The sequence below is a fragment of the Gracilinanus agilis genome, chromosome 4, assembly GCF_016433145.1.
Source record: "Gracilinanus agilis isolate LMUSP501 chromosome 4, AgileGrace, whole genome shotgun sequence".
NCBI lineage: Eukaryota > Metazoa > Chordata > Mammalia > Didelphimorphia > Didelphidae > Gracilinanus > Gracilinanus agilis.
In genome coordinates this window covers 34,023,216-34,033,925 of record NC_058133.1, presented here as the reverse complement: position 1 = coordinate 34,033,925, position 10,710 = coordinate 34,023,216, and the positions used below count along the sequence as shown (strand labels likewise).

The window sequence follows — 10,710 nt, the reverse complement described above, 5'->3', positions numbered from 1 at the left end:
GGGCAGGGGCCCATAGAAGGCTCCCTTAGGGGTGGCGGCAGGTGAGGCCGAGCTTGCCTGGCAGGGAGCTCCGTCCTGGGGCTGGCTGGCTGGCGATCCAGGGCAGCTTTGCCCTTCCCTCGTGATGGTGACATTTCAGGTCTTCCCTTTGAGCCACAATCTGGACCCTCCCGGGTAGGCTGGCCATCAGATCTGTTCTCTAGGAATGCCCCCGGCCCGGACTCCATTTCCCAGACTCCCTTAGTGTCCTAATGTATTCAGTGCTCAGTGTGCCTCTGTGTGTGTGTGTGTGTGTGTGTGTGTGCCCGTGTGTGCCTGTGTGCGTGTGTGTGTGTGTGTGTGTGTGTGTGAGAGAGAGAGAGAGAGAGAGAGAGAGAGAGAGAGAGAGAGAGAGAGCGAGAGAGCGCAGAGTGTGTGTCTGTGTCAGTGTGTCTGTGTGTGAGTGTGTGCGCGCTGCTCGCTCGCTCACTCACTCGCTCTCTCGCTCGCGGGAGTCCCTCGGAGAGTGGAGGCTCATTCACTGATTAGAGCCAGCGCTGAGAGGCAGCACCGCTCCTTCTCTCACTCCGAAGCTCTCGCTCTGTACATGCGATCCCCGGCAGCTGGTGAGCTCAAACAGGGGGCCAGCCGCCTGCTGCTGTTGCTGCTGCTGCTGCTGCCGCCTCTGCCGCCGCCGCCGCCGCCACCACCACCGCCGTTGCTCAGCCGGGACTTTCCATGCCCCGCACTCTCCGCCTTGTTCCTTTTGCCTTCTGAAAAGTGCAGCCACTCTCCAAAGGAATTTCCACGGTGAGGATGGAGCGCAGGGACAGGGATGTGTGTGTGTGGCCGTGAGGCTGTGAGTGTGGGGATGGATACACAAGGGGTATGGGGGGGGGTGAAGAGAAGGGAATAGCAGGGTGGCTCGGGAGCCAAGCTAACTTCCAGGGGTCGTTCTCCGGGGGAGCCCGAGGAGCCACCGAGTACCCGCTCCCTGAACGTTCGCCGACTTCTCTCTCGTCCTCTCTCTTAACTTTCCACCTGGAGTTTGTCTCATTTTGTTGTGGTGGTGCTTTCGTTGGTGAGGTGGGGTGGAGGTGGGGTGGGGTGGGAGTGGGTCGGAGGAGGGATCTAGGACGTGCTTGTTGGCCCAGTGCGGAGGGTGAGGGAAGAGCAAGGGAAAAGGGGGTGTGGGGCATGGGGGAGAGACGGATTTTCTCAGTCTTTCCAACTGTCCTTTTTAACTTTGTTTGGGTTGGTTGCCAGACTGTCCTCTCCCAGTGCTCTGGAATAGGGGGCCCGGGGGAGGAGAGATTCGTGCTGGTCCGGAGCTCGGAAATGGGGAGGGCTCCCCAGAGGGGTTGGGTGGGGGGGAAAGGTAGGATCAGAGGGAGAAAGAGATTCGTACCCGCAAAGCACAAAAGGAGAGAGGGAACGAGGATTCGGGGAGCAAGGGAGCAAGCCGCTAGTCTTTAGCTCCTGTGCAGCCTGGGGAAAGAGGGAGAGAAACCGAGAGTGAGGGAAGAGAGAGGGGGAAAGATAGAGGGAGGGAGAGGGAGTTCTTTCGGGGAACCCCGGGCCCCTACTTGTGCCCGTTCACTTGGCGACTAGAGGGGCGGGGGCGGGAAAGAGGCGGAGGAGAGCTGGGCTGGAGAAGGAAGGCTTCGGGGGCAAAGAGGCAGGTGCTGGGGGACATGCAGAAAGCCCCCAGGCCTCTGGCCGTCCAGCGCGGTTCGGTGGCGGTGCCGGCGGGCCTCGGAGAGGTCTCCCGGGATTTTCTGGGGCTCGGGCCCTTCTCCAGGAGCCCGCTGGGGTGCCTGTGTGTGTGACTCTGTGCGTGCCCGTGGGTTCAGTTTATGCTTTCGTCTGCATTGCTTTCTCTCTGACTTAGACTGAGCGACACTTTGCCTGTCCCCGACTTGGAAACAAAACTTTTCAAAGGGCCCCGGCGGCTGCTGCACGGACGCAGTGAGTCCCGCGGCCCCTGCGACCTTTCCCAGGCCGCCTGCTCACCGCCCCCCAGGCTCGAGTCGCAGCCCCAGGCTGGCCCCCTAGACTCTGCAGGGTCCCGGCCTCTTTGGGTTTAGCACTGAAGCCCTGTCGCTTTCCGAAGTCTACCTACCAGACCTGGGCCCGAAGCTGGGAGGTCCCTAGCACCGAGCCAGCCGGGGAGCACGGGGCTAGAGGGGAAGGAAGGAAGGAAGCGAGTGAGCTGGAGAGCAAGATCGGCCGGCCGGTCAGGGCTCTGGCACTCAGGTCAGTGGAGCGGACTAGGCAGAGCCGGGGGCTCGGCTCCGCTCAGCCGCCGCCTGTGAGGCTTGGGGGGAGGGCGCGGCCCTCAGGATGGGGGGAGCCCCAGTCTCAGTTCTCAGGCTTGAATAACTCGATTCTTTCTTACAGCTAGGGTAGTCAGCTTCCAGGTTAGTCCGTTTCTTGTTCTGCAGCAAGCAGGGCCACCCCAGGAGCTGCGAGAACGCAGAGATGTTGCTACCCTCGGGCTCGAAGACTGGGGCTTGGGGGGTCCTTATGCTGCAGGCCTCCCGCTCCACCAGAGGTTGGGGCAGTCAAGGCCCAGAGTTCCCCCAGTCTCTTCCCGGCTCCCCCAAGGGGCTCCCAACACCGCTGGGATGGGGGGCTGTCAGAAAAACCCAAGAAGGGACTGACCTGGAAAGAAGGAGTGAGGGGAGCTTTGGAACCAGCAGGGCTGCTGGACTGGGGGAGATCTTTCCCCGGAGCACCTCGCCCTAGCGGGTTCCTCGCCTCACTAGCCTCGGCTCCCCGGGAAGGGAGAGAAGAAGAAAAGAAAGGCAGGAAAGGAGCGCAGAGGGGGAAAAAATAGCGGAGGGAAAGGAGAGAACGAGAGGAGCGGGGAGAGGCTGGGAGAGGGGAGCGGCGAGAATGGGGAAAAGTGGGAACTGCCCTGCACTGATCAGCTCTTCCATTGGGAACGAAACCCACCCGGCGATGGCGGGGCGGCCTGAGGGGAGGAAGAAGCCCAGAGGCCGAGGTGGCAGGCGCGCTGGCTCTTCCTGCCCCTGGGGTGGTAGGAGGCTCCGCCGGGAGTGAGCTCCGGGTGGAGAAGCTGCACCCACCTGTTTGTCCCTGCTCAACCAAGCTGGTCTGAGCTGGACTGGCCCCACTTGGGCCCCCTTTAGCCGCCCAGCCCAGTCATTCTTCCATTTGTCCGTCCCTTCTCAGCTCCTCAGCCCTCTAGTCGCGGCTCACATCTCGCTTGGCCGGGGCCCTGGGCCGCCAGGGTTCCCGGGCAGAGGGGAAAGAAGCCGGGCGGCGGCTTTCTGTGAAAGGTCGCTACGAGTGAAGGGAGGCCGCGCCGGGGCAGGGTTTGCCAGCGCTTTGCCTCCTTTCTGGGGCTTCTGGCCAGGGCCTGCTTGACCAGTCGTTCCCTGAGCACGGGCCTCCTTGAACCCTGGCCTCTGCTTCTCCAGCCCCTTGAGCTATTTCGTTTTGCAAAGTTGCGAGGTCACAGTTTTGGTGCCGGCTTGCACTCGAACGAATTTCTCCCTCCCTTTTGCGAAGTCCGAGGTGAAAGCTTGGGGGAAAGGCGGGAGAGTCAAGCCAGGGCCTCAGCAGGAGGCGGAAGCTGGGGGCAGGGCAGGGGTCTTCTGAATCGGGGTGGGAGGTGGTGGCCTGGGGGTCTTATCCCTAGCCATTTCCTGAAACGTGGATCGAGCTCTCCGCTAGCTGGGCCGGGTACCTGGCCGGAGGGCCACGGCTCGCATCGGCTTGAAGGCGACTGCTGCGTCCCCACCCTCCGCGCTGGACCGCCTAGGCCCGGCCGCTAGCGAGGCGGAAAGCTGATCTAGTCAGGAGCCCAGACAAGCGGCCTCCAGCTTCCTTCGTGCTTGCGGAGTTGGGGAGCAGAGAGGTTCGGACCGAGTCAGGCGGCAGGGGCTGCCCTTTGGGCGCTTAGGGATAGAGAACACTCTCCAGCCCGGGCAGTCTGTCGCTAACTCGGCGGTGGCCTCCTTCTCACTCCTTTCCCCTTCCACCCTTCCTCTGTCCTTTCCTCCCCCTGCGGCCCCCTGAGCTCTTTGTGCACGGCCTCCCAAGTTGCCTGGGCTTTTCCGGAAAGTTGGGGTTTTACCAAGGGAAAAGCTCCGGCTGCCTGTCTGTGCCCTCCCTGGACGAAGTCGCTGGCCCGGGAACGGTTCGGCTGGGAGGGCACCCGGCTGGCACCTGTTGTGAGACGGCGAGGAAGAGCGGCGCAGACGAACCAAGGCCGTTAGCAGGGACTGACAGGCACACTAACTGGCAGGCACCGGGAACCCGCCCGGAAAGGAGCCCTCGCCTGGTCCGGAGCCTTGCGGCTGCCCTGCAAGCCCGAGGCGGGCGGGGCGGAACGGGATGGGGCAGGCAAGAGGAAAGAGTGCTCGGTTCCGGCTGGGGAAGGGCGGCGACCGCTAGAGCGGTGCCCGCAGTCCTTTCTCCTCGGCCGTGTTGCTGGGGTGTCCTGGCCTGGCCGACTTTCTCTCGAGCTTCGCTTGGACTCTTCCTGATCGAGGCGCTAAGGGGCCCCTGACAGGGTTTGGGCACTGTCGGATGGGCCGCCCTCCCACCCCGGACTTTCGTTGACCTGTCCCAGCTGGGGTTGCAGGCTGCCGTCTGCCCGACAGTCAGTCCCGTGGGTCCTGCTGGGGTGGGCCAGGCAAACCACTCAATTAGGGCTTCCTCTAATAGGACTGTTTTCAGTGCCCTTCGCTAAGCCCGGGGCCCAGGATTACACCCACTCCCACCATCAGGAAAACCTGGACCCTGCTTGGGGCGGTGGTGGCTGCGACTTCCAGCTGGACCAGTCCCGGGGGGATGCGTCCCCCGTCCCCCCCCCCCCAGCATAGCCCTGCCCAGCCCAGCCCAGGCCCCCCTGGCCGGCCCACAATCTCTTTGGCTTCGCGGATTGATCTCTCTCTTGTTGAGTTAATTCAACAAAGACTTTTTGCGATCGCTTTGGAGTTTGTCTGAAGCCGGGGAAAAGGGGCTGGTGATTTATTCGGCTGCTTTTCGATTTCTGTCTTCAGCCCTTCTTTCTCCTCCTTTCAGCGGGGATGTCAGCTGTTATTACTGCCTATTGATCCCTTTGCAAAGTGAGAAGTGAGCTAAAATTAATGTCAATTCCACTGCTCCGATCAATAGCGGGAGTTATTTTAATCTGGATTTGCACGAGGCGCTAAATTAAAAAGCGTCAGCATAAGCGTCGCTGCCCCTCGGCCGCAGCCCCCTTGTTCGCAGCCCCTTGCTCGAAGCCCCTCATCCTCAGCCCCTCACTCTTCTTGCTGCCCCTGGTTCTCAGCCCCTCGATCGCAGCCCTTCCGTTCACAATCCCTTACTCTCCTTCCTGCTGCTCGAACGACCCACCCCCTCACGGCCACCCAGAGGCCCCCTCCCCCCACCCCACCCCTCCCTCACTGATTAGCCGACAATCCATATTTTTTTAATTAAGAGGGTCGGTTAGTTTTCTTATTTGGGGCTCTGTATTTAAATCCATGACATTTTGACATTAGGAGTGTATCAACTATAGATTTTCATAATGACTGCGGGCGGCTTTCTCTGCCTCCTCCGCCTCCTCCTCCTCCTCCTCCTCCTCTGCACAGGTTTCTGGGTGTGAGCATGTGGGGGGCGAACAGCCCCCCAAGCGACTTCTGGAAAGTGCAGGGAAGAATTACAAACCCTAAACGGAAATGCTCCTGATTTATTCCCGGTGTAATGAAGTTTGCAAAAGAATCCGGAATTGGGGGTGAGTGATTCACAGGGTCCTTCCTTCTGCTGAGCCCGACTTGCTGCCTCGGCCGCCAGATTACTAATTTATGAAACACGTGAAGCAGAAGGAGGCCAAAAGAACTCGGGAATAAGGGTCAGTGCCGGAGTCATTTTCTCCAGGAAAATATTCCCTTCCACCATCCCCTCTCCTACGTGCGTTTTGGCGTTGTCCGCTTCTCCCACCCCTCCGGCCCGGGAGGGACCCGCCACCATTGCTTTTGGCCAAGCAAGGGTCTGGTGTCGTGAAGGAAGGGCGGCTGGGAGCGGCGGGACACACTTGCCAGGCTTCCCTAGTTCGGGTTGGGAATATGCATCTCCCTTGAAAGCGGCAGAGCGCAGAGTTCCTATCCTCGTCAGCCTCGCCAGCCTGTCCTTGCCAGGTCTTCCCTGCTTTGCTCGAACTTGACAGGAAAGTTATTTAAAATTTGGAAGAGAGAAAAATCCGTTAATGTGAGATGCATAATCTGGTAATTTAGCAATAATGTCTCTAAGGAAGAGTGCCAAATGAGGAAGCAATCTGATGATGTCCACTCATTTTCACAATTAATAATAGTCATGGAAGCGTCTGGAACAGGATGGGAGAAGGAAATGTTATCATTAAGGGCAAGGATGGGATTTTATACCATTTGTTAAGCGAGGCTCCTCCATTCAAGGAATACAAAAGGTTTTCCATTAGAAAGATGCTCTTTGGGCACGGTTTAGTTGCAGTGAGTGACTCTTTAGATTCAAAGGGCGTGCTTTCTGGCAGCCTGGGGTGCTGGGTTGTTTTTTTAATCATACGCTGGTGTTCGGGTGCCCTTTGTGGACTTTCTATTAATCACATCTTTTGGGAAGCTAATAGTCCTCGCCTTCACCTTATGCCATGCTCATTCCTAGCGTGTGGCCCCGCCCTGCACAAACTACCAACCAGGAAGAGATTGTGAGGGGGCCAGAGCCAGCCGAGAACTGAAGAGAAGCTTTCCCAATTGCCCATGTGCTTTGGGGCCCCGTTTGCCCGCCAAAGCCCTGCCTAGACCAAAAGAAGTCCGAAATTTGCTTTCCATTTTGCTCTAAAATGGCACCGCTGGGTTGCAGGCAGTTTACAGATCTGCTTAAGTGAGTGCATCAGGAACTAAAATGACCGAGCTGGGTTTTGTTGTTCCTGAGAGAGAGAGAGCAAGAGCCCAAGACCTCCACTCAATTTCTCAGTATTGTTGGAGAGGGAGGCCGGCCAGTTAGGGCAGAGAGAAGTCTCTGCTCAGCTCCAGAAAAGGAGGGGGACCGGCTCTGTGTAAACAGAGTGTATCAGTTGTGGAGGGACTTCGTGGGGGGTGGGGCTGGGGGGGGGGCGGGAGTCCCTGCTAATGGGTAAAGTTGTGGGTTTGTGTGTGGACACTATTATCCTATTATAGCATGACTGTGTCTACCGTCCGTATGTATATCGCGTTGTCACCTGCTCACATACATCGCATGGATCCGTTTCAGTTCCCAGAGCCGAGGCACTGGAGCGGGCTGGGGGTGGGAAGGGTGTGGTGTGTGTGTGTGTGTGTGTGTGTGTGTGTGTGTGTGTGTGTGTGTGTGCTGGGGGGAGGGCCATGTATGAAGAGGAATGATAACTGCCTCTGTTGCACGGAAGTGGAGTCTCTGTCTTGGGTGGGTGGGGTGCCCAGCCAGAATCGCTTTAAAAGCGGGTAGACAGGGTGACCTCATTTACCCGGGGAATATCGTATTTGGAGATTTGGTGTTTTTTTCCTCGCTGGGCTCAGGCGCATTTCACCCGGAACGTGTAGGGACCAAAGTCAGCTACGCGTACATCACAGTAAGTTGTCTATTGATTTTTCTGAATGAAAACGGTCGGATGCTGCTGCTGCCCAGTGACTCCTGAAGCCTGTGGTGTCTGCTCCCCAAGCGCCTGGAAGCCAGGAGGATGGAGTTGCAATCACTCGGGCTTTCCCTTTTTTCCTTTCCCTGACCTTCCTCCCTCCCCCTCTTTTCTCTTTGATGTCCCTGCAGGTCTTGGAAGGGGATGATTCCCCAGTAATCTTCCCTGCCTCGACCCCAGGTGCTGCTCTGCCTCCCTCCCTTCCTCCCTCCCAGGGAAGACTGTTTCTTGTCTGACTGCTGCCATCGAAAGAGACTCCGATGGACTTACACCGGGCAGCCTTCAAGATGGAGAACTCATCCTACCTTCCCAACCCGTTGGCATCCCCAGCCCTGATGGTCCTGGCATCAACAGCGGAGGCCAGTCGGGATGCCTCCATCCCTTGCCAGCAGCCCCGACCCTTTGGGGTTCCTGTCTCCGTAGACAAGGATGTGCATATCCCCTTCACCAATGGCTCCTACACTTTTGCCTCCATGTACCACAGGCAAAGTGGGGTGCCTGGCACCTTTGCCAACCGAGACTTCCCCCCTTCCTTGCTGCACCTCCACCCCCAGTTTGCACCCCCCAACCTAGACTGTAGCCCCATCAGCATGCTGAACCACAGTGGCGTAGGGGCTTTCCGTCCCTTTGCCTCCACTGAGGACCGAGAGAGCTACCAGTCGGCCTTCACGCCTGCCAAGCGACTCAAGAACTGCCATGATACGGAGTCGCCCCACCTGCGTTTCTCTGACGCAGATGGCAAAGAGTATGACTTTGGGGCCCAGTTGCCCTCGGGCTCCCCCAGCTCCCTCAAGGTGGATGACACTGGCAAGAAGATCTTTGCTGTTTCTGGCCTCATTTCTGACCGGGAGACTTCATCCAGCCCAGAGGACAGAAATGACAGATGTAAGTAGCAGTCCTGTGCGTCCCTGTCCCCTCTTCCCTTGGGTCAGCTGGGCCAAGTGCTGGTGTTCAACAGGTCAGCAGTGCCTTGGGCACTCCTGCTGAAGAGACTCGCTACCTGTCCGCCTTGCCTCGGGAGCTGAGTGGGGGGGGCGGCGACCGGGGTGAGGGGGGCAAAGGGAGAAGGGAGGGAGTGGCTCCTTGTCACCTCTCTTCTGTGGGCAAGGATGGAGTCTGGATTGAAATGTATGTGCGGAGGCAGGCAAGCAGGGAGGCGGGCAGGTTCCCAAGCCACCTGCTGCTGTGTTGTCCTTGTGTGGGCTCTGGTCTCAGATGTGCTAGGGGCAGGGGGACCATGGCCGAGCCCGGCTGGGTTCTGGAGGGTGATTGTGGGGCCCCCGGGCCACTTGGCTGGTTTTCCCTTGGTTCTCTGACCTCCATTTCCGGCTCTCTTCCCATCGAGCCACACCTAGCAGTTTTTAGTCCATTTGCCTGCTTTCCTTTCAGCCGCTGATTGTGTTGGGTAGACGGCAATGAAGGGCAAAGGTTGGTCAGCATGGAGCACTTGTACTAGTCTTACTCTCTTTGGCATCTCTCTCCGAGCTAGACAGCTAGCTTATTTGTGGGGATGCCAGGGCAGATACCACAGCTCCTGAGGCTCTCAGGTGTGCTCTCGTGACCTTTAGTGCCCTCTGTAGGCACTGAGTGCGCCCTCCTAGGGACCCATAAACAGAATGGAGCCTTTGCAGGGGAGAGGCTGAATCTTCTGGTCTTCCTCCGCTGCCCCGCCCCCACCCCCACCCCTCAGCAGAACAGGACTCTGGCTTTGGAGCTTTGGGGCAGTATGGAGACAGAGTGGCTTTCTGCCAGCCTGAGGAGAATTTATGAAGCGAGGGGTTTTCTTTCCACCCATCCCTTTGTTCTTGGATTTTGCTTGGTTTTATTTTCTTAAGAAAACTATAGCTAAGGTTTTCTTTGCCCTCTTCTCTACTCTATTCCCTAACCTACCCCCCCCCCATCTCCCTACAGCCCCCAACATGAATACCATTTTTTTCTCTTCACTTTATGATGCCGGGGAGAGTAATAGAGACGTTGCAACTCTCTCCCCTGTCGGCCCTGCTTCCTCCGGCTGTCTCCTTGAATTAGGCACTGTGTTAACTTCCCAGCGCTAAAAGGCATCTGCCTAAACCCAGCGTACCTTTTCAATAAAAGTCATCATAAAATCAACCTGCCTTGTAAATCCATCGCTCTTTGGTTTTGAAATATGTTGTGAGTGTGTCTTTTATGTGAGCGTCTGCAAGCCCAGGACCTTCCCACTTAGGAAGGCAGAAGGCTGCTGCTGGGGCCGCCAGCGCAAGTGCTAGCGAGCTGCGGCTTTCACTCACTTTCTTCTCGGGCTCTTCTTTCCCCCTCTCACTTTCAGTGACTCACAGCTGGCTGAGAGCCGCCGGCTCCCCTTTCGCTCTTCTCTGGCTCTTGGGGGCTGGCCGCCCCGCGTGATGTGTGCGGGGACTCGCCTGTGGTCCTGCTGGCCCTTCTCGCGCAGCAGTTCAAGGAGAGAGCCTAGGGAGCCGGGGCTCGCTTCCCCCCCGGCTCCGAGCTGTCCTAGGTCAATGTGCGTTCAGGCTGCTGCCCGCTTCCCACTCGCGGCGGCAGCACCTCTTAGAACTGAAACTGACTCGATGCCGCAGGAACCGAGGTGCCTCTCTCCAGCCCGATCCCCAGCGGGGCGAGTTTGGCTCCCCCTTTTCGGGCTTTTTTCTCGCCCGACCTGCGTGAAGCAGACGCCCAGAGAGGGCGGCGGAAGCCTGTTAGTCGAGTCAGAACTCAGAGACGTGGAGATCCATTCCCCCTGCGGGTGTCAGAGCCATAACTCTTCCCTCGCCTGCTTCGCATTGTGTGTGTGCTCGTGCCTTCCCCCACGGAGATGGATACCCACCTCACACAGGAATACGCCTGGGTGGAGAAAAAATGAAATGAGGCTGTCTCCCAAAGTGAAATGGAATTCTGACCTTGAAATTAATGAGATGCTGATCAGCAGGGAGGGGAAACCTCTTCATTTGAAATTTGAGTATTAGAGAAACTGCGAGAGCCCTTTCCCCTTAGCTTAATTTATGTTGAACACAGTCTGGGCTTTTTCCGAGGGCTGCTCCCCTTCTTCCTCCCGCCCTCCCCACCATACTAAGTCTATGGGAGTGGGTGAGCCAGTGGAG

General features: G+C 58.2%; 1 protein-coding gene across 1 annotated transcript in view; it reads left to right on the top strand.

The window, feature by feature from the left end:
- Window positions 1-728: 728 nt before the first annotated feature.
- The window catches only part of RNF220 (ring finger protein 220), a 236,111-nt gene continuing 226,129 nt past the window's right edge, over window positions 729-10,710 (top strand). Inside the window, exons 1-2 of the mRNA XM_044676029.1 lie at window positions 729-789; window positions 7,747-8,500. Coding sequence (XP_044531964.1) covers window positions 7,876-8,500 — 625 coding nt within the window. The 5' untranslated portion in view covers window positions 729-789; window positions 7,747-7,875. The remainder of the gene's footprint in view (window positions 790-7,746; window positions 8,501-10,710) is intronic.